General features: G+C 39.0%; 1 protein-coding gene across 1 annotated transcript in view; it reads right to left on the bottom strand.

Annotated features, from left to right (window-relative positions):
* LOC107224087 (dorsal-ventral patterning protein Sog) overlaps positions 1 to 22472 on the bottom strand; it is a 67496-nt gene extending 45024 nt beyond the window's left edge. Inside the window, exon 1 of the mRNA XM_015664008.2 lies at positions 21192 to 22472. Coding sequence (XP_015519494.1) covers positions 21192 to 21315 — 124 coding nt within the window. The 5' untranslated portion in view covers positions 21316 to 22472. The remainder of the gene's footprint in view (positions 1 to 21191) is intronic.
* Positions 22473 to 25435: the final 2963 nt, after the last annotated feature.

Here is a 25435-nt window from a genome sequence, read left to right as displayed (position 1 = left end):
ATGAGGTATTCAGGCGAATGATATGCGTAACATTTAACCGGCATAGGTTAACGCGTGCCATAATGGTCGATAATTTATATTCTAAGGATACAGGCGACGGCGTCGGTTCTATATAATGTTGTGTTAGACGAGGTATAGACACGACATTCTCGACGTCGCGGCGCGGCGTCGAATAAGGTACGTACCTACAAGACACGATTACATACGACGAATGCATAGAGTACCTATATATGTATTTGACGTAGGTACATAAAGTCGGAATTTCATTGTAGGGTCAACCAGCCACCGCCAACCATCGGCGTGGTCTCCGTGTCGCCTATATAGACATCTGTTAATTGCAACAGCTGAATAAATATCCCTAATCGATGCGTGTCGATCTCGAAACGCGTCTACGTAGAGGCATAAACTAGCTTCTACACCAACGCTGCACATTTGTACATACATGTATAGTCTTTTGCACCCCGTGTGCAGTTCCAAGCTGCGTTCCATTACCGTAGGACCTACACACATATGGTACATGCTGCACCGATCCTCGACACATTTTCCATGCATATGCAGGTGTAAATTCGTATAGTTTACAAGGTGTCGATATAAAATATGTACCCGTTTTATATAATCGGATATTATAACTGACAGCGTGTAAAACTTATGGAATTCCAAATAAGATACGTATAGGCAAGAATTACACATAAATTGTACGTACGCGTGTGTGGGTAATGTCTATTTTACATATGTACTGTACACATCTTAGACTTGCAGGTGTGAAGTTTGTTTAAGCTGAAAACTTGCAGCTGAGTTATTATACCTAAATTACATAATTGTTATACTTTCATACACACCTACATACGTAATTTACGTATTAATCGAATGACCGTTCAACGCGCCATACGATTCGCATTAATTTTTCTTCGACAATTCGATAGATCACGATGAATTTTTCCAGCGATATATCAGCGTCCGAATATTTTCTCGCTGATCGCGAGTTGCAAATGGATAGAATGAAAACAATAATTATAATAATTGCCCTGCGATATTTATCGTATTATTTTCAATCGCCGACACCATGGGCATCGTATTGTAGGTAAGACTAAAACGTGTGGCAATATACAACCCATGTAATAAATATGTATAATACTGTATATTATACATTAGTATAAGCAACGACGCAGCAGTTGTACGGATGGGCGAAGAGTTTGTCAGCGGCGAATTAATTACACTTTTTAATTAATAAATACGGGACGAAGGACGACGTCTGGCGTGACTAGAATTTTAACCGAGATCACAAGACGGCTGTATAATTTTTTAAAGGTTACGGAGTCATCGAGAATCGTTGATACGTGTATGTTATATACAATATACTTATATGTATACATATGTATAACATAGGTATGTGTGCGCGTGTTCGACAATCCCAGTCATCATTCCAGAGCTCAATACGAGTGAATTTGTATTCCACGCGTGCATCGGTATATGTATACCCTGCCACACATGTATTATTTAAGCCGGTAAAATAATTATATTATTATAAATTAATATTTCGGGGGTTTCAAAATCGCGTCACGGAGTGATTATACGATCTTTGCACAATTTTGAAGAATTTTTTTTCTCATTCTTTTCATCCCCAAGTCGAGCTCATTGGTATTTCGCTTCTTTGGTTTTTTTTTTCTTTTTTTTTTCATCACTTTCTCACGATTTGACTTTATCAAGAAAAAGTTTGATTCAACAATGCGCAAATTTTACCAAAAATTACCATACCAGTGCGAAATTTTTCCGCACATTAATCAAACTTTCTGCCTCTCGAGTCTCGTATATAATTGAACAAAAAGACGATGAAGAAAAAATAAAAAAAAAATAAAATAAACTAAAAAATTACGAATAAATAAAAAATAGATACGATTCGTTTTTTCGTCAGAGTTTTTACTTTTCTCTATTTCGTGTCGACTCGTTACATCTTACCTACGATATATACGAATCATCAAACATCCTCAATCCAATCTCTGCAATTATAAATAAGCAATGATCACGGGTAAATCAATTAAAGCCGGCCTATAACGCGGATTGAGGTGATTGCGGAAGTAGACGCTTCATATATTTTCCTGTACGTAAAAGATTAGACGACGAAGCAAAAGTATACGAGGTATGTACCATACGTCAATATACAACGGCACTTTCTTTCCTTCTAACCATCATTTTCTTTAACTTATTTACTTATTTATTTACAAGTTTTTCAGCACCCGGATTTCCGCAATATGCACCCGATGTATATAAGATAATAAGAGAAAAATGAGTGTTTTTCTTTCTTCTTTTTTTTTTTAAAAGAAAAAGAAAATATACATGACTAACCACTGTAGGTACAGTACGTATAACATATACTTGTGTACGCTACAAGTTACGTATCTGGACGAGTCGAGATAACCGCGCGTTGCTCGATCTTGTTAAAACAAAAACGAAAATAGAGGCAATCGCGTCAAGTAAGTCAGAATAAGATCTCCGCCGTTTATAGGTACGTACATATGCATGTAACTGCGTACGTACGTACCAAGTACATTATATATACATAAAATATCCCTTCCCTCCTACACATAAGGGACCTTTCACCTTTTCTAAGATTGTAACTTGTTAGATTCCTACGTAGCGATAGTGTATATACGTTACAGCGACACCCCGTACAGCACATGCAGAATACACATATGGATATACATCAGGTAGGTACATCGCGATGCATACCCTGCGTGTGTTCGACGTGCAAACCCACACTCGGCTGCCAACGAACAGACGGAATCGAGGTGTATTAAGGAGGGCCCAACATTGGTATACACGTAGGAACAAAGGAAGAAGAAAGAGAAAAATAAGAAGAAGTATACCTACACAGGGATAAAAAGATAAAATGAAGAGCAGGAGGAAACGGCGTCGTTTATCGAGCAGCCTTCGTATTAAAGGGCGAAGAGGGAAAGAGAGAGATAGATAGATAGATAGATAGATAGATTGATAGAGAGAGAGAGAGAGAGAGAGAGAGAGAAAGCCGCGCAGCAGCAGCATCGCATTCTTTGGAGGTCAATTGCGCTTTGCGTGTTCCTCTCGCTGTGAGATCTGCATACAATGTCGAAGTCGAGCGCGTCGTAGATATCTCGGGCCCTCCGAGGCGTCGAAGACAAGGGGGAGGAGGGCCCCACCCTGATGTATCGGGACCCATTATGTCCTCGCTGACGCAAGACTCGGGGGTGCGCCGCGAGACGACGAGACCGCGAGGCCATTAGGCGCCGCGAGTTTCTATCTCTGTACTTCGAAATTCGTATGTAGGCCTGCACGTAGGTTCAATCGACATACCTTTTGCCCGCACGTACACTTGGGGACAATGAATCTGAGACGGCTAATTTTTTACACTGGACAGTTACGTTGGCAACGGAGAGAAACCTACAGCGCCACAGTCGGCCGAGCGAGAAACAAACTCAATCTCGATAAACGTAACGTAACCCATGACCGTCGAATCTTGCCTTAAAATACCCAAAAAAACCCAAAAATACAAAATTCTACGGTTATGGGTTATGTTACGTTTACAAAGATTGCGTCTGTTGTGTGGCCGGCCGGTGGTGGCGCTGCGGGCTGATTCAGCATTGCCAGCGTGAGTGACTCGTCGGAAAAATTGGCCGTCGCAGAATCACTGCAGCAAAGTGTACAGTGTTGTTTAAAGTCCTTTGTCGCCTTTGGCCTTAAATAACTTTTGAAAGAGTAGATTTTTCGTTAAATGATGAACGACCTTTCTTGTAGAGCATTCAATTCCCTACAAAAATGTGTTCCGGTATTATCAGAACACTAACGCGTTGACGGGTTACATAATTCCAAAGTTTAAACAAAATTTCTCCCATGCTATTTAAATGGGAAATAGAAAATCGCGATGACGCACCTCTTAATATTAATATTAAAAGCATAAACTTTAACGGCATTTTTATGCTTTCGTCATTTGGAACAATAGTTTCGACTTGAATTTTGAAAAAAAAAATAATCGTCTTTTTTATAGTCTGAAAGATATGTACAAATACATACAAATTTGGTCACTGTCTGCGAACATAGCAAGCGTTGCGCCAAACCGACTGTCTTGCAACAAACTCGTAAATTCAGTCATCGCTTCGGTACAATGCCGGTGTCTGATTGTGAGGTGACGATAATGATATTGAAGTTATTGCGGTTTAGTAGCCGTATAACGAATAACTCCATGCTATTTACGTTCGCCAAAAATCTGTTCGATTTGTTCGATTTCACTCTACGGTGAATTGTTTTATTCAGAAGACATATTGTCTGCAAACTTTCTGAAGCACTTTCTTTTTCCATCATGTTGGCATCGCGAAATGTTTAATCTAACGACATTGCATCGATGTTGATTATGATCAACAAAAGTGAAAACAACAAGAAAAAGTGTTTCAATGACTTAGTAGAAAATAGTATTCCGAAGAAAAGGAACCATCGTCGAGTGAAATCGAAAGAATCGCTACCAGATTTAAAACGATTTTCAAGCAATTTGATACGAATCGTCATTACCTGAACTTTTGTTTACAATTCCAGTACTTTTTATTTTTTTATTTCAAACAGATTCTCGCAGCTTTCGAATTTGATAATTTGATAAGTACTCAATGTAAGAACCGTCTGTCTCCTGATTACATTAATAAAAAGTATCTACTTTCGGCCGACCAACCTTTCACCTTCAGATGATCTTTTTTGTTGTTTGACAATGGGATTCACGAAAGAGAAAACGATTGACGATGGCCCCGAAAGGGTATATTTTGAAAACTTGAAACTTTTACGCACGTAGTTACATCGAAATAGTTGTTTCACATTTCTGCATTGCCCCATGGGTAAATGGCTAATTTCTACGAGATCTGAAAAATTCTTGTTATGTGAAGTGAAACCCATGAGAAACCGGTAACACTGGAAGGTAAATAATATACACAGATAAGTTTGAAGCAAATCACACAAGTTGACTGTTAAGTATCGAGCAAAGTATATGGAAAGGAAGGAAAAACAAACGCACAAACAAATAAACCAATAAATAAATACAAATATGCGACACTATTCGATACCCGTAGATTACATATATACTGCGCAAAAGTTTAGGAGTAGGAAGGCATTCATTCGGAAATGACGTAAAAAAAATACGGATTGGCACGTATAATAGAAAGCTTGCAACGGACTGTTCATGTATATGTGTATATATACATTAAACGTCTAATTACAAGTCGTGCCTGACAATTAAATAAAATTGTGTAGCAAAAAAAAAAAAAAAACAAAAAAACACATTGCGCGACGTCACGCATATGTTGCCTTATTCATCCTTTGCAAAAGGCTCATCGCGCAAACGTTGAATGTCCTGCAGGAATTACAGGATACAACGATACAGAGTGCATGGTAATCGTTAAGTATTTATTTTATTTGCAAGATTTTTTTAACACGTCCTCTTTGCAAGATAAATTATTAAACTATTAGAGTACCCTTCAGCTTATAATTTCGAATTATATTTACCACGAGAATGACCTTGTGCGGATTTCCTTCAACACTCCGAAAATATACTTTGACACACTGTTCCCGAGTAATCTGAAAACTCTGTGAAAATATAAAAACGGAGGACCGCGCGTATGTAACGCGAGTAGCGACCGGTGAATTAATTAGGATTACGTACGTACGCTGAGAGAAATTTTTAGTTTCGGTTACCGCTCTGTCCTTGACTATTTTTATTTTTTACCACAATCGACAAAATACAGTTCTAGGTATAAAATGAAAATTAGTTTTCTAGCTGTTACCGGAAAGTCCGTGTATCCGTTACTATTCTTTATCATTACGATCGCTGTTGCTATATTTTCTTGCAACTGTTGGGAAAATTTAACGCTCGTGCAACGATAAATTGACGTTCAAGCCTTGTTTGACTAAAACAGTAGAGTAAACCTCAGAAACTGATTCAGCGTTGCAATAACCAAAAAAGGTTCGACGATAGCGCAAAATGGTTAGGCGTACCTCGTTTTTCGTAATTGCAAACATGATTGAAACCGTTTTTTTTTAACGATACCTGTTGTACTAAATTTTTCTAGTTACCATAACAAATGAAATTTTTCGACGAATGATTTCTCATAATTGCGAATCGGGGTCTGCGATAAAAGGAGGCTCGCCCTTAAGCATGAAAGAGGGTTATTGTGGGATCGCCTTCTGCGTTTAACGTACGCACGGCCGTGTCCGAGGTCGTCGCGGTGCACGAGCATGAATCTCTTTCGTTCCCGGCTGGCTGACGACCTTGGCTATGCCGTGTACAGTATGTGTATATAGAGTACGCGTGGTGGGCAAGAAGAAAGAACGGAACCACAAAAAGAAGAGTGAGATAAAAGAAAATTCAAAAGAGAGCCGAGAAGAGAGAGAGAGAGAGAGAGAGTGAGAGAGTTGAGGAAAAGAAGCAGACGAAAAGGGCGAAGCAAATAAACGTGCGTGTGCCTCGAGCTCTGCGCGTATGTCGTGTAACGTCTGCAGGGTACCTGACCACGATAATTCTGGATTCAAGAAGGCCGAGTCTCGTTCAGGGCGCGTAGGTAGTTGGTTGGATAGGTGTATGGGTACGAGGTACCGGTGTGCCGCACTGTACTCGTTCCATGAAACGGAACTCGAAGACCAAGAAGAGGAAGAAGAAGAAGAAGAAGAAGAAGAAGAAGAAGAAGAAGAAGAAGAAGAAGAAGAAGAAGAAGAAGAAGAAGAAGAAGAAGAAGAAGACGACGACGAAGAAGAGGCGAGAAGAGTCGGTGGACGACCAGTCGGCCCGCAGGCGCGTCGTTTTGTGTCTACCAGCCGGCTAAATATAAGCCCGTCTTGTTCCTCGCACCCCACGCCGTAGCTTTGACTTTATAGGAATCTATCTGTCCTCGTACGATTATTTGCCCCCGCGGAACGCCACGTGATATACCTACGTTGATCCGGATATACGGGGTTCTCCGGTTCTTTTTATCAGGCAGCGGTATCCCGGATGATTCGGTCGGTTCCTCCTGGTATCCAAGGATGAATGAGCCCCGAGTGCTGGATCGAAAGAAGAGACAGAACCGTTTCGAAAATCTCCAGCGATGTTGGATAACGCTAATGTAACAATAAAATAAATGAAATAACAATCTCTTCTCTTCTCCTTTTTCTCTACGTGGTACAGAGTGTCCGTCGTCTGCTACAATGTAACGCGCATGCGCTTAAATTCGAGAGTGATTAATTGTCAGGGCGACCAACCGTCGTAAATTCACATTACAATCGGCCGCGATGTATGTACGTAACCTCAAAAATATTTACAGCTTTCGGTGTTGAGCACAACTGCCAGCGACGACTGTCAAAAATTTTGAGAATAGGTTAGGTGACGGTTGGTCATCCTGGCAAACAATTGCTCTCAGATTTGAATCAGCGCATGCGCGTTACGGGGTAACAGATGCCGGACTATTCGACCGTTAGACAATCACTTTGTACATGGAACACGGCGTCTTTCCGCCTACCTGTCCGTATGTTCGCTTATAATTCCAGAACTGCTGAACCGATTTCCATTTTTTTTTCTTCTATGGATAGCTACGACGTTTGGCCAGGTTTTAGGCTATACTTCGTTACGATCATGTCCGTAGTTTTTGAGAAATTACGATATTTGTAAACCAGGTCGGAAGGGGATCACACACCTATGCGAACCCTGACTTTAATTGAACTTATTTTGGTCTCCATACAGATTTATAGAAATTAATTGAAAAATAACCGATACGAGTACGATGAATCAGATATTTACCGACAGTTAAATTTCCACGTTATAACTGTGCTAAATAATGTAAAATTTTTTTCACGTGTTTTTCAGAACGAAATTAATCCAGAAACGTTGGAAGCAAATTAAAAAAATATCTCACGTTTACCTGGAGATTAATAATTTGAAATGTTCTAATTAGAAAATCTGTCCTCAAATTGTTGATATATAAGTTTGTGTTATTTGAATTTACAAAAATTCATTCCAATTACTATTATATATTACAACATACAAACTTAATTTTATTCTTGTTTACCAATATATAACATAATAAAACAAAACTGCTGGAGGAGATATTTTGAACGGTTTTTCCTCACTCCCTAACTTTAGATTCAGACGGCGGAGTCACTTTCTTTCCTTGGTCTCGAAAGAAAATACCGTATGCATACCATGCAAAGCGGAACCTGTAAAGTTTACTCTGAAGTAGTGACTGCACATCGAGGCGAGGAATGTACATCTGTTGCACAGGTTTGTTTTTTCAATCCCAAAACCGATTCGTTCCCCAATTCGGATCAAAATAAATATTCGTTCTTCCGCGTGAACTCCGCGATAATTTAATACACCAATGAAATAATCACTCAGCTCCATTTTCTTGCTGCACGAACGCGTTGAAAAGAGAAGTAAGTGATCGTGTAGTCGAAAGCTATAATTCAATCAACCCACCGGTATCGAATGCTAAGTATGCTGGTAGGATTTGCAATTCAAGCCTTTATTACAGTTAACATGTATAACACGAGTTAAAAGCATATTATGAACAACGGTACACAGTACGTATAATTTTGACATTGTTATATGTTATTATAATACATAAAGTTATTTCATCGACACAATTGAATTGTTCGCTGTTGTTATTTTTATTCTTTGCTTTCATCGCTATTCGAGATCAAACTGTCAAAGGGAAGTATTTCTTTTATTTTACGTTCAGTACAAAAATAATCTCTGTGTATATCGCATAGTCTACATGCCTACAATAGATAACACTGAAACAAGATGTATATTTAAATATATGTATTACGTCTATACGTGAATAAGCAAAGGTTATTTTAAAAATGTTATCATGCTCAAGGCCGTGTCTAAAAAAGAGTATTTGTTAATAGCTTATCATTCCCAATATATACTTCTCTCCGTACAAGTCTTATCGGTGAAAAGTGAGTAAGGATATAGAAAAAAAGCAAAAAAAAAAAAGCAAAAAAAAAAAACAACAACTAAATGAGCGAAAAAATAAAAGTGTATACAAGTAAAATAAGCGTGATGCAACAAAATATCGCGAGTTTGGTCAAACTTGTAAATAAAAACGGGGGCAAAGGATTATACAAATCAAGTGCAGTGGGTCGTTATAAACAAACGAGCATGAAACGTACAACAGATTGTATTATACATACACGCGACATACTGTTATACACGAGTATTATACTAATTACTATATCAATCGGCGAGAGAAGATAAATGAACGGGAATAGAAAAGGGTAAGAATAAAGAGCAGCGATTAGTGTGCGTCCGCATAAATTACGTCGAGCGTTAACGCGCGTGTTACAATCGCAGACATTCACGCGTGATCTGTTTCATCTTAAATACACGATACGATCATTCTCAATTCGTGTGTGGGTGTAAGCGTGGGTGAAAAATACACGTGCATCACGTTACACCTCAACAATTATGTTCCAACGTCTCTATAAGGATGGATGATTATTGCACGTTACACACATACTGCGTGCTGATTGTGAGTAACGTGTTATATATTATTACAGGTATGTTATACAATTGTCAAATACGTTATACGTCGCGTAGTACGCAATGGGTTCAAATAATCGATCGAATCAACATCGTTCTAACGGATACTCGAATGACACGGGGATAAATTCAAACAGATATCTACGTTACCTCATTTTTTATTGCAATGCCTGTACTCTCCGACTGCCTGCGTGGATTTTATATAAAAAAATCGGGACAATATCTTGAAAGTTGAAAATAAACCGCGCATGCGCGAGTTTTATCGGACGATCGTGCAGGCTGGCCATCCCGAGTTTCAGATGTCAACTGTTTCTGCCGGCGATGTAGTTGATACGAATTTTCGAGGTTAGAATCTCAAATAATTGAGGCGGTGACTCGGAAAGGTTTGGGAAGCATTTGTTATCGGGTCGGAAATTTGATTCTTCAAAGAACGGTCGGAACTTAATGCTTACGCTCTTTGAAAATTCAAACACACACATTTTGCGTAAGTTGGCACGCCTGCGTCGCAGACAATAATATCGTCGACCAATGAGATTGAATTATTTGGCGCATGCGCGGTTGATTTTCAAGTTTCAAGATATTGTCCCGGTACATATCGTCGCATGCACGAGTGATCAGGAGGCGATTAATCACCACCTCGTATACGGTGCATGCATGTGCGAACGTTTAATATTCAACGGGAATCGGTCCGTCGATTATACCTACACGTATGTCACTCTGCACGTTTTTCTGTGATAAACTATACCATTGGCGCGGATTGGCCGATTTCATACGGATCGGTTTATAGGTATGGAAGTGAGCGCGGATTAATGAAACAATTTTTCAACAAACAACGTACCGATTCTCGATGACTTAATACTGGAACGTAAGAGTTGTTTTAAGAAAATGTCAGACAATGCTTCGCACTGTGACGTCTGTCCGCTTCAGGGGCTGAAGGGTTTAATTAAACAGAAATCTTAAGCCGGAGATCAAACCGACGAATGAAGAGGCATGAATAAAATCCTTTTAACAAATCCATATATACATCTAAGTATGATGTACGACACGTACACTGCGCGCCAAGTGTACGATTGCACATTAACAAGTCTACATAAATAATTTTATTATATTATATACGCCGGTATTTATACAGACAAGTGCTTTGCTACTTTTGACTGGAAATTTCTAAACGGTGCATGAATTTCTGGAATCAATAAAGCTCGCTACGACGTCGCACGATTTGTACAAATAATAAAGATGAATAAAAAAAAGTGTTTCGAATAAATATATTATGCCTGATGAAAATTTTCTTTAAAAATATGAAATGCGCGTGTTTAACATGTTTATCGATGTGAATTATAGACTTTTCGATCGTTCGGACATAATTTTCTCATTCAAGCTAACGCAATTTTTCCACAATTCTCGACGGTGAATGTATGATGAGAATTCATTGCTACATCTGGCATTATAGAAAGATACACGTTAATATAAAAATACTAATTACGTACTTGTACATGTTTTTCTCGCAAGCTGATAAGTCGAAAATTATAATATTTCGCGACGTTAACCAGAACGTTTTCTTATCGCGCCAGTCAATACACACCGGTATTCTATAACGTACGAGCAAAGTATTATACATGGATATGGATACGTGTATATATATATAGACTTGAAGAATGCCAACCACCGCACTCTTACGAATATAAAATGCCGCGTTACAACTCTTCATAAGTTTATATTATCGTATTACATATTTTTCAAGCTATTTCCGGTAGCTGTTATTATAAGCTAAATATTCAATTTTCAAATTCAAAATTCGGCAAATTTTCAATCGCTACCCCAGTCGGTTTTCAACTGTTAATTGTTACGATTATAAATACATGTATAAATAAAGACAGTAGACTGTTGAATCGCACAAGATATATTATACTTTATATAATATATGAGGTATTCCACGCCAACTCGACAAATGATTTTCCCCCACCATTTTTTATTTCGTTCGTAATTCTTTATACGATTGTCCTAACCTTAAATAGCACTCCTGGATTATTTTCAATTTTTTTCGGAAACCGTTGCTTTTTTGTTTCTAAAAATTTTCAAAGCTTAAAACCGGAACATTGTTAAAATTTTCGAAAAAATTCTCCAAAATTCTTTGATCAAGTATGATCATTTGAAGCTAAAACCGGAAGTGAAAACTACTTTTTTACACGTATTCAACTAATTTCAAAAAAATAAAACTTCCCAAATTTATTTGATTCGGTACTTTTATTGATTGAGTCACACATTATTCCGCTGAATCAAATTTTATGACAAGATAGTATTTCATAGTTTTTGAGGTCGCTGATTACGAATCTGAAATCAGATCTAAAAAATTCAAGATAGCTTATGCAAAACTGCGGACGTATATTTCAATTATGATCTAATCCGGTCAAAAAGCTCTATGCAATGGTTATCGGTGTCGCTGATTCGATTCGACGTACCGAAGTTTCGAAATCTGCTTTCAGATTAATAATCAGCGACTCGCAAAAATTTCTAATTTATGTAAAACATGTAAGTGCGTAGAGAGGTATTTTCATCGGAAATAAATCTATTCTTCCGATTTTCACAATTTTTTTCAATCAATTTCTTTCCAACAATAATAATTTTCATTACATCGCAATAATTGCTCTAGAGTATTGAAAACCTATTATAGTATTATATCAGGATTAGCAAGAAAACCGCAAAGAAATATGTTATCAAATTTCTCTAAATATACAAAAACTTTGTATAAAATAGGTGGTAAGAATACTAACCGCTATTACTCAAAGGGTTAATCGTGAGATGGAATCGCTTGATTTCTGTTACTTGATTCGTAAGAATTTTCAACATCATCATCCATCTCATGTATACATATATATATATACCGTAAAATGCAGCACCGTATAAGAGCTATGCGAATCGTAACGGTGATATTCCGCAAACTAGTTATGTACCTACATCGTGCACATCTGTCTGCCTATGTACAATGTGTGTAATAACGTATGCGCCTATAATAGAATTACGACGAGAGAGCAATAAGACAGTTTCTAAGTACATACAATACGTATAGGTACGTATAAAATTTATACCCACAGACGGTTGTAATAAACGTCACAACATTACAACATATTTCACGACTTACGTACAAACAGACAGGTACACATATACATATATATAATAAACCGTGTCCCACATACATGAGAGTATTTCACCGCACGATCGGTGCGGAAAAGCGGTTTAAGGAATATTATTAAGTAAGAAGCTTATAACCTGGTAATAATTACCAACCTCTATTAGTACGGATTAATCTGGAAAAAAAATGCGTAGCTTGGAAACCAGATCCCGGACCATGATGAAGTTCACACATGTTTCCGAACAGTAGGAAAGGAACATTGTATGAAATTTTTGACGGTAAGAATTATGCCGTTCTTTTAGAAATGTCAAAAACTAATATTCTTTCAGCTTTTACGGACTTTCAAGCGGCCGCGATAACTTTTTGCATATTTTGACGTTGAAGTTCACTCAAAACTGAAACTTTTTTTTTTTTTTTCATACAATCAATAGTGTTCAAGTAATATTTCATTACACTTCGGACACGTTTCCGATTTCCGCACATATTATATACCGAATGCTAACGTCCAAGCGTCGTCGAGTCAAAATTAAAAAAAAAATCACAAACACTCTCGACTAGTAAAAGTAAGTTTTCACAAAGTTTAAACAAATTGGAAGAGGGTCAGGCTTTATTTATACATGTATATATATATATACAGTATGTATGTATATACATGCCTAAGCAATTTACCGAAAACGCATTATAACGCCACCCTCAGGAATTACCAGGCAAACGCTACCAAATCATCTTCAAGTCCAGGGTACCTGCACCTAATTTACGGCTGTACCGAGTTTACAAGCTTATGTCCATAGACAGACACAAAGGCAAACGCAAATGCGTTTGTGACCATTGCTGTAAAAATGATCCCTACAATCCCTCACCGACTCCGTAGTGTGAAAGACTGCAATAATGCAATAAACAGGGTGCCCAGCGACATCGGAATTCAATATTCCCGTATAATTGCCGTAAATTCCCGGTTACTTTTTCCAAAGGTTTCGTAAATTTGCACATAATGATTTCTACGGCGTTTTTGCGTTGTCGTGATACAATCAACATTAAACGATGTTATACATTCGAAGACGTGTAGAACTGATGAATTCCGGTGGAGTGAAAAATGTAGAAAAGTCGGAAAATAAAAGGGTCGAGGTATAGAATTTTCAAAATGTGGAAAGCCGAAGTCCGGACAAGTCCAAAACTAAAGGTAAGGTGTAGAAAATCAAAATACACAACCCTCACAATGCCGTTGTATTCTTATTCGTTGTGACAATTTTATATTACAGCTTTCTGTACTCCAACCTTTCTACATTTTGACTTTTCTATGTGTTCGAAAAATTTCATGAAACCGACTTTCACGTTCATGAAAACCATTTATTTTTGAATATTCGTTTTTCAGCGGGTGAACGTAGAAACGGCAATATTTCAGCGGGAATTCCCGGTTTCTATGGGAAATTCTCGCATAAAGCCCGTATTTTAAAGGGCGCTTTGAAATTCTCCCGACTTTGCATCGCCATTTATTACTATACATTTGCAGGTTTTGATTTTTCACTTTCGCAAAATCATTCCTATCTATAATCGTTATCCTCCACCCCCCCAAAAAAAAAAATAAAATGCATATTTTTCCAAACAAATTATACACGTTAAAAAGAGAAACAGATTTGTTGATAAATGGACAATATGTATACCTACCGACATCCTTTTCAGATGTATGCAGGTTATCTACTCTTACTATACATAACCAATGGATATCACATGTATAAACGGTGCAGATCGACGAACCGCGAGCATCTCGCAAAGATTGATCGGAATTTGAGAAAGTGTGGGAAAATCTGTTTAAGGATATGTCTGCAGGACGACGAACGCGGTGAGATCGCGCATATGATTTAACACAACTTACCTACGCGTATAATATACGTGCGAGTAAATGACAACACGGGTAAAGCATACCGTGATACGTAGAATGCGCAATCTTGATATATAAAAAAAAGTGAAAATCTGGATAAGAAATGAGCTACGTTTTGTAATTGTATATAATCTAGACGTATTCACGCCGATAAAATTCTCTATGCCTTATTATTATGATTATCAAATCATTGTATACACGAACCATAAAAAGATGAAAAGCGAGGAAAACCAGAACAAGTCAACCAGCGTGGGATTTTTATTTTTTAATTCCCGAGCTTATACCGGATGATGAGGGAAGTAACTGGCGAGCGAAAATTAGTTTCAAGCCAACGTAAATGGGAGGCAATAAATCATCGAATCATCCTACCTGTGGAGAAGGCGGCAGCAGCAGAATTAAGCTGCATACAAGCAGAAGCTGCAGACACATTTATCAATTCGTTGCGGGCTCGAAAGAAAAGACAATATGGCATGCATGCACGTCAGGTTCACGTACCGCACGTTGTGCGTTTCTGCGGTGCACTTATATATCTACCTAAGTGCGCAACAGGTATCCATCCCATTGGATCTGTACACCACCTCGCGTTGCGTGTATAGAGAACGCTGTAGAAAAAGCTCTGAAGCTCCGGCGTCACGCACCCTGCGGTACGTAGACTTATAATGCTGCAGAACCTATTACCGATCACCTTAGATGATCACATGCGAAGAAGTTATATTTGACCGTCAATGCGGCTTCGCGTCCCACCAAGTTCGAAATTTTTTTTTTTTTTTTTTTATTCGTGCGATCTTTCGTAGAGGATAATTCCCGAGTTGGTATATTCGCTCATAGATCAGGTGAAAAGCGATTTCAAGCAGTATGAGGGACTTCATATAATTTTATGCAATTTCATGTGATCTCTAGTGGATTCAAAGAGATTTTCAACAAGTGAATACACGTGTGATTTTATGCGATTTCAAGATATTTTACGCGATTTTATGTGATTTCATGCAATTTCATGTAATTTTCAATGATTTTGAGTGATTTCAAGACATTTCACGCGATTTCATCTAATTTTGAGTGATTTCGAATGACTGTAACTGATTTCAAGTGATTTCAAACGATTTCAAATTATTCCAAGTAATTTCAAGCGACTATAAAGTGACTGCATCCCAAAGTGGTTTGCGATGTTAAGCGATTTCACTCGATTACACGTAATTTCAACTAATTTCAACTGATTTCAAGCAACTGCAAAGTGACTGCTTTTCAAATAATCTCGCGATATCAAGAGATTTTAAGCGTTGATTTCAACTGATTTCAAGTGATTTCAAGTGATTGTGATGTGCGATTTTATGCGATTTCTCGAAATTTTAAGCGATTACACGTGATTTCATTTGATTTCAAACGATTACGCACGATTTCGAGTGATTTCGGCAGATTTAAAAGCGAATGATTTCCGAAGTAGTTTGCAATTTCAACAAGTGAGCACAACAATTGTTTTACGTAATGTCAATTTTAAGGCCAATCTTTATAATCTATTATAACGTGTACGTGAACACAGTGGGTGTAGGAGAACCCGGAACAACTGCTGGCCGGGTACCGGAAATAGCTAGCTAGAATTTCTCAAGTCGTAAAAAAGCTTTCCCAGCTTTTACGGCCAGCGCGTTGCACTGTAAGGCACTGCAGCGATCCGTGCACGGTGCATCGGTTGGAGGCCAATGGATCTAACCCGCTCGAGGAGAAACATCTAATAATAAATAATGCTGCATGGGACGCGTCGCGAACGAGCGAGTGCAGAAATCGAGGAGAGGGAAGGAGATAAATATGATGGGAGAAATCGGATACACGGAAAATGAGAGGATCTCCCCCCCTTACCTTTCTTTCGACCAGTCTCCCGGAGACATGGTCTCAATCGAAAGCTGAGAAAACAGAGTAAATAACACGTTTGAAAAATCTTAACCTTAACGTAAATAAAGCAATAAATATAATATCTCTACCACTAAACGTGACAGAGATGATGAGATTTGATAGAATTCGAAAAACGGTATTGTAATTTTAACGTTTAAAATTCTTAAACGTTGATGTTTTTCATCCGATTCTTGTGCGTCGTGGATCATTCTGTTTACTGTAAAGATCCCCACAACCGACATCGTGTCATAAACTCAAATTTCTTTAACGTTTTTCAAACAGCTTGTGGAGGGATTTTTCCGGCGAGCTTAATGAGCCGAAAAATGTTACAATTTAATGTGTCAAAAACATACCAGAGCTTAATCATTCGGGACGTTGTTCTATCGACAAGCCCTTTTTCAAATCATTGATACGATCCGACCAGCTCGAGTTGCCGAAACTTGCTATTGTTTCATCGGCGCAAGTAGCACTGCTGGACATTTTTCAAACCGTTCTAAACTGAGAGAAATTCTTAGTTTCGGTTACCGCTCGGTCCTTAACCATTTTCATTTTTTACCACAATCGAAAAATATAGTTCTAGGTAGAAAATGAAAATTAGTTTTATAGCTGTTACCGGAAATTCAAGTGTCCGTTACTATTCTTTCTCATTGCGATCACTGTTACTAGATTTTCTTGCAACTGTTGCGAAAATTTAACGCTCGCTAAACCGAAAAAATTTATTACGCGTTGCAATTACCAAAAAGGATCGACGATTACCTCGTTTTTCGTAATTCCAACAATGTTCAAACAGTTTTCTTAACGATACCTGTTTTACCGAACTTTTCTAGTTACTGTGAGCAAATGAAATTTTTGGCAGCGTACATTCCATTTTTCCAACTATTGCCAACCGCGCATCGTTGACATACGAGACGTTGCGGGTATTCCGGCGCGTTATCTCCGTCGCAGAGACGTTAGAGCTGATATGCACGCATAGGTGCGTAATGCCCGGCTGTGTAAATGGGCATGCCGACATCGGTGCAAGGTAGGTATGTGTAATGTTATACCTGCGCATGTCGAGACGCTATCAACGCCGCGACGCCGGCAGCCTGTTTGACTAAACGATGATGATTTCTCGCTGGCCTCAAGCCATGCACAGCAGCAGCACGCTACCTGGGTGAAAAACCGAGGTAAGTTAACCGCCTATTAATAAGCCAATCAGACGTTTTTCGTCTGCATGCAATGCAATGGCCGCGGGACGCCGGATATGAAAACGCGTTGATCCGACAGCGAAAGATATATATTATTAAGTATTTGTGTAATGCATAAATGCAGGCGGATCCGTAAATGCAGTTCCTCGGACGACGGTCGGATTATCATCGTCGGTTAAAGAAAAGAAAAGTATATACTATCTGACTGTTATTTATTTACCACTCTTATCGCCACGTTGCAAAATTTTTTTTTTATAATTTCGCATATGTTTTATTTATCGCGAAGCACGTTTTACGCACGCTACGCATTTATACGCACGTGTAAAATATACAAATTCTTTGTTCTAAAGAGACGGTCTCTGAAAGATTATCAGGAAACAATCGTTTCTTGCGTTTTTCTATGCTTTTACAGATTTTACAATCTTCTCCGGAAATCTTCGGGGTTGCGCAGAGAAAGTGAGCGAGGAGGTAGAACGAAAAACAGGAAAAGTTGGAGCGTTCATTCACGGAGGTCGCAGCACCTCAGATGCCAAGACGCTGCTGATCTTTACTTATTGTTGAAACTCCGCCGACGAAGTGTTGATAAAATTATTATTCCGAATTTTATATTGCTTGATCAGGCTTTTTCATTCTTGGTCGATTTTTCTTCATAATTCAGACTCACAATCGGAGCGGTTGCGTTAAATGAAGAGAGAAAAAAAAAAAAAAGAACAACGACGATATTTTGCATTCCCGTTTTACGATATAAAATCTCGCATCGTCAAATCTTGACTCTCGCAACGACAGCGACGAAAGCCGATTTCCCACAATATCTGCATTCTTTCACGTAATAGATTTTATCTTCAGAAAATAGGAATTATTAACTCCCAGCAAAAAGTATGACGTTAAAATCATCCGGCAATGTCGTTAAATTTGAGGTCAATGAGTCAACGCGCGTTTTCAAGAAACAGGTTTAATCCCAGATTCCACAGACAGTTGTTGTTGTATTTCGACTCGGTATATATAATTCTTTGCTTTTATCATCGATCAAAAACCAGCTGCAGAAGACGAGTCTAAACCTGTGCGGTAGAGATTTCAAAGGAAACAAGAATAATGTTCAAGATGAAAAGTTTTTCGATCCAGAATAAAACCCAACGTGTGTTTCACCGAAGCGATTCACGTGTCAATATCATTCGAAATCGCATTGAAATCGGCAACATTGAAAAAAAAAAAAAAAAAATGTCGCACTACCAATCGTCAAGGTTCAGTCATTGGTAGTGTATGAGAAATGATTTAGGATTACAGGAAACTCTTTGTAACTCGAAGAAATCGTATGAATTTCTTTAGAAGTCATGAGAAATAACGGTAATCACTCTGTAAAATGTGAATAATCACGTAAATACGTAATCATGGTGTCAATCTTTTCTACGGTGAAAATTCACCCCTTGACCAAGCCAACGATAAAAAAAATCTTTCTCATTCTTAAAGACTGCATCGATGATAATAGAAAAGTCTGTGCCATTTGCATATCGCTTCCGATGTAGGATTAAAATAACATCTAGATTCTTATTTTCTCTTCTCTTCACACATACTTGTTATCGATACATATACACATATATTAGGGCGGTCCTTATTCAGGGTGTTGACGAATTTTTGCCAGACTATCCCCCAAATCAACTTCAAATAATTCGAAAACAATGGCCTAATTTTTTCAGATTTTTACATCGAATCTAAGATAGTCTCCGCATTGTGATCGAAGTTTCTTATGGAAATTAACATGCGTAAAACTTTTTTTCTCAGTATATATTTTATTGCAAGAGTAATAATGTTCCGAATAATCTGTAACCGCGAGGTTTTGGTGAGAATTAGTGCTACTATCTGGGAAAAAATACACATCATCGTACCAGGCAATCTAGACGAATTCCACAACCTCGAAACCCGACTTTTGTTTTTATTTAGAGGAAGTGCAATTCGTCTAGATTGCCTCGTACGATGATGTGTATTTTTTTTCATACAGAATCACTAATGCCGACTAAAACCTCGCAGTTACAGATTTTTTGGAACATTGTTACTTTCACGATAAAATATATAGTGCGAAAAAAAGTTTTTCTCGTGTCACTTCCATAAGAAACTTCGATCACAATGCGGGCTGTCTCAGACTTGCTATAAGAATCTGAAAAAATTTGGCGACTCTTTTTAAATCATTTGAAATTGATTTCAGTGATGGGTCGGTAAAAATTCGTCAACACCCTAAACAAGGACCACCCTAATACATACATAAATTATAAGAAAGATTATGCGTATCGTTATAATCCTGTAATAAGGATGTATACGGTACGATACTTCGGTACCTACGTTTTACGCACATGTATGATACACACGTACAATCGTATACTTTGGCTTTGAAATAGTTATCATGTATTATCGCATACTACTTGTGGATGTATATACACACACACACACACACACACACATATATATATATATATATATAACACACATATATATATATTGTGTATACAGATTATATATAAATGTTCAGCCCACCGTCGCGTCGCCTATGAATACCTACATTCTATACTATATGCATCATTCGCGTATTCCTCAGCTGATCAGCGCGCTAGAACGATATTGCAACCATATATGATTGAGAATAACACGTGATCCATCATTCAAAGCTGAAGTATGGCTCTGAGATGACAGGCTCTCATACCTAATACCCTCGCGATCTACCCACGGCGCCAACGAAAATACAATCGGGTATACCTACACGATCCAGACACCCACATTTCGTATTTGGTACCTACCTAAGTCTATTAGGTCCGCCTCGAAGACTACGTCATTCTTTCGATAGTACCCTTCGTCATTATTTCCTTATTACATTGAATTTGATTTTTCGCTCGATTATTACGCTCAGTTGTAAGAAAGTTTTATTACTACTTTACATCGTATTATAAATAATAATTATAAATTTTCAATACTTCTAGCGACTTGCCTCGTTATTTTGATCAAACTTTCACCATCTACAAAAACATGGTTTTCCAACGCTAAGGTCTTCGAAGATAATCGAATGAGGCGGTGCAGTAGCGACTATCGGGATTAAAAACAATTGGGAAAAATCGTTACATCAAAACTTAGGGCGAATTGTCGGAAATAAGTTTAACTAGAAAATTAACAACAATATTTACTAAACTCCACGCCTTAAAAAATTTTTACAAAGTACATATCACTGTACGTAAAGTTGCACGAAACAGCGACAAGTTTTTCCGAAAATTTTCGTTACTCGGTACTTTCAACATCCGCATTTATTGCAGTTGAAAAACGGAACGATAGTGATAATATTAATATTAATAATAAGAATAATAACCATAATAATAAAAAAAAAAAAAAAGAAACCGTGCCTCTTCTCTTTCACCGCGTTCCATCCTCTCGTTTCAAATTTTTTATTTCTTACCTCGGGTTGTCCACGCGCGATAAGGGGAGGAGAACAAACACCGATATACGCGTGCATCCGTCCATCCATCCATCCATCCTGCACCCATTTACCCACTCGCACATCAAAGAGAGAGAGAGAGAGAGAGATAGTGAGACAGCGTCGCAGCTCTGGCTTACCTGCCGGTCTATGCGGTCTCCTGGCCAAATCGTCTTCGAGTAGCGGAGCGACGCGACGCGCCTCACCGATCAGCAGCAATACCAGAAGCGCCGCGAGGGCGAGAAGAAGGCGATTGTGCATCATCTTCGAGGAAGTTCCTCAAAAGTATCACTTTCGAACAATACAATATCACAAGCACGCGCACAAACACGCACTGACGATCGGATCGGGATGTGTATTTTTATAAAAATTTTAAGAGTTTATATGATCAAAGTATTAATTTTAAATATGTATATGTATATAAGAGGAGGGAGAAATAAATAATCGTGACGAAGCACTGCGTTCAATAATAACAACGATAGCAATCTTGTTGTTGCTACTCCGTGTTATTACGCGCGCGTATCGAGCGCGAGCAGAATTGCGATAATTACAGGCGGATCGTTTGTGTATTATCTCGTCGCGTTGCACGAGCACGAGCAAAACACTCCCAAAAGTTGCGTTGACGTTACAGGTAAGAAAAGAAAATACGGCACAGTGTACAACCGCGGCCTCTCCGCACTCCGCAGTCACTGGGGCAGAACGCACAGATAGCCGGAGAGCAACGGCGCACAGGTGATAAGGAGGTCGGATACAGTAGAGTCGAATCGACTTAAGGGCGGGAGGTGCGAGCGGCGGTTGTTAACGGCGGGTTACGCACCTGCATGATCTCGGAATCCGATCTACGTAGGAATAAATACACGCGTAAGAAAAACGATAGGTACACACTAAAAGAGACACGAGGGCGGGTCTCAACGTCTTGTCGTTACGCGTCTCATCGCACGGGGAGATAAGCGGCGACTCTACGCCGAGTAAGAGAGCGAAATCGCGGCCGCTACGCGTTTATAAGATCCATCGTCGGCGAGAGGCGAGCCAATGTTATTGTCGTCGCGAACTCGAGCCCTCTCTCTACGTACCGCCACCGTCCGATATACCTAAGAGACTGCGACTCTGCGACTACTCGGCAGGCACTCGCTGCTGCTCGTGATCGGGGGCTCTCTGCATTTGGCCGAGGTAAAGCGATCCCTCTCTCACTCTCTTTCTCCCTCTGTGTCTCACCGTAAATGCGGCTAGATTACGGGCCACGCGCGCTACTCTCCTCCTCCGTTCTGCTGGTTGTCGCTAAACACGATCATACGAGTCGCGACACGGTCAACGCCTCACTCTCTGACTGACTGACTGACTGACTGACTGACTGACTGACTGACTGACTGACGAACGCACGAAAACTACCGACGAACTACGTCGACGACGGTGAGACGAAGGTGGGAGGATCGCAACGGGAGGGGGAGGGGGGGGGGGGATGAGGAGAGGTACTGCAACGCGCGCGGCACACGCGGATCGCGGACGATTCGGGAATATCGAACGAGAACGAATTCGTCGCCTTTTCGGGGCTCGATACGTTACAGATTTTACCCGTCAACTTTGCGCGATCGATTATCATCCTCGATCGGTGATAGCTAATACAAATTTCAATCTAATATCAACAGCTTTACGTTTCGCGCGGGTTTCAAACTAGTTATACCTAGTATCTCTGCTACGGTGAAAACGTTGCTCAATAAATAATTAAACGCATTTTAAGAGATTGAGAATTAGCAAGCCGAGTTACGCAGAGTTAATAAAATCTGATTCCTAAATCGCGCAATTGCGCTGAGCTTCTTCGATCCTGTAATATTCTTCTACCAAAATCCTCGGTTAAATCTTATACCTCGTCTGTGTTTTCTATCCGCGCGCACTTCCGTCTATATCGAAATGAAGAACGGCGCGATGCGAGGCGAGACGGAGGCGCTCCTGGTTCGTCGAGCGTCGCGCGTCGAGTGTGACGCCGGTTTCGCCCGTGACCGGCTCTCGGAGAGAGTCGAACCTCCGTGCGTGTGACAAGCGCGAATCGCGCCCCCCTCCCCCCCACCCCCCTGCCGCGACGCTTGACCGCGAACCACGCGAATGACTCGGGTGGAAACGGCTGCGAGGTGTGCGGAGCGGCGCCGACTCGCGTGCACTTATTCCCTTTCGTTCCTCACCTTTGCCGCCTCTTCTCGGCCAGAGATCTGCGCAAGAAGAGCACCGCGACTAAGGTAGAAAACTACTCTCCGGCACCAACGACGACCTTTCCGAACCTAATGTCTGCGGCATTCTACTCGACGACTCGAAATTACCCTTAATTATTTAATTTTAAATCTCTCTGTGTTATAATTTAGGTAACATGGTACTTTGGTTGATATAATTTATTATTTCACTATGTTGCGATACGATGTTGAGAATTTTTTTATTTCTTTATTTTGCTTTTACATTTTGGTAAAGATCGTAATATAAATTACCTAATAATGGCAGTACAACGAATAGTTAGACGGAAATAAAAATTGATATTATACAGTTTGTTGCATACTGTTACCATGTATGTACACTTGGGGACAATGAATCTGAGACGGTTAATTTTTCACACTAGACATTATGTTGGCAACACAGATAAACCTACAGCGCCACAGTCGGCCAATCGCGAAACTAACTCAATCTCAATAAACAAAACATAACCCATGACCGTCGAATCTAATCTTAGAATACGTGTCAATCCAACAAGTCATTATCTCCGCGGTATTTTAAGGACAGATTCGAGGGTTACGGGTTATGTTATGTTTATTGAGATTAAGTTAGTTTCGCGCTCGGCCAACTATGGCGCTGTAGGTTTCTCTGTGTTGCCAACATAACTGTCTAGTGGAAAAAATTAGTTGTCTCAGATTCATTGTCTCCGAGTGTACATACGTACAATTGTCCAAAATTGGTATGGCATTGTGTTATTTGCTAAAATGAGCAAATAAAATGATTGTAATCGCACAATGAGAGATTTTAAATTTCCCTGTTATATGTATATAATCTTTCGGAATTTTTCGGCACTGGAATCTAATTCATATTTCATTCGTCATTCTTTTGCAATTGTTTTACGACAAGGAGTAACGTACAAGATTGTACGTATACATGCATGTATGTTTACATAAGTTTTGCGAAATGTGTATCTGCTGATAAATTTATGTATGCTCAAGTATCTCAAGTACCTAAGTTTACTAGAGATTTTAAGATTACAGTTAACACGTATACTATTTGCCTTCATTCTATGTAGTATTATTCGATTGATATGCTTGAGATGTGAAAATGAAGGTTCACCTGCAAAGGCTCAATAAAAGTTGCTTTTCGAGTATTTGTACGGCATAACAAAGTTTCACGTGTTCCATTCCTTAGCGAAAACAAACTTGCCGTTGTTACGTGTTTTTACGTCTTCAAAGAAGTTATTAGTCTTGATTATATCGTTGCTGGATATTTTTATTCCAAGTAAAAGCTGTTTTGTATTGTAAAAAAGAATAATACCCGTATCGTATGTTTCTTTCTCAACTCAGAGTTTCGGTGAAATACAGAATTGTGTACACAGATGCGTAAGGCTTCGACTTAATTAGGAAGACAAAATTTCCTCGAATGGCAATTCGTGAGAGAGAGATTTGAGTTGATCATGCATTAAATAGTTGATGTACATAAATAACCGATTTACATGATTTTCAAATGGTTCCAGGTCTTTTCGATAATTTTCAGCGATTTCTAACTGATCTATTGCTGGATTAATTTCATTTTGATCGAAAATAACAAAATATACTGAAATCACCTGGGAAAATAGTCGACTCTTCAATAAAAGTGGAGGCTTTGATAATATACGATTTCTTACAAACTTCGAACGAACAGTTTCCAAGTGAAAATACACGATTGAAAGAATCCACGAAAGAAGTAACAATGTATCGTTACATTTAAAAATTCTACATCAGATACGCACAGGGTTGGGCCGTCCATCACAACGTAATAAAAAAAAATACAAAATTTTGCCACGTAGAAATAACACATTACGCGATCTCCGGGGCCCATAAATTTGGTAATTCAAAAAAAAAAAAAATATCCGTTGAACAAGATTATTATTAGATATATTTACCATAGATCACCCGTTTTTCGCAGGAGTTCAAAGATTCTTGTGCATAATATTTGTGTGAAACTTGAATGATTCATCTTCAGTCGGTCTAAATATTTTTTAGTTTTTTTTCCTCTTCCTTAGGGGGCATCCATTAATCACGCGATGCCTTTATAATCAATTTTAGACCCCCCCTCCCCCTCCGTGATCACACATGAGGTTTTGGTGAACCCCCCCTCCCCTTGCCCGTTATCACGTGATTTTTCTCGCCGATCAATTACTCGC

This window comes from Neodiprion lecontei, chromosome 5 (assembly GCF_021901455.1).
Source record: "Neodiprion lecontei isolate iyNeoLeco1 chromosome 5, iyNeoLeco1.1, whole genome shotgun sequence".
NCBI lineage: Eukaryota > Metazoa > Arthropoda > Insecta > Hymenoptera > Diprionidae > Neodiprion > Neodiprion lecontei.
The sequence above is the reverse complement of the archived record's forward strand: the minus strand, read 5'-3'. Positions and strand labels throughout refer to the sequence as shown.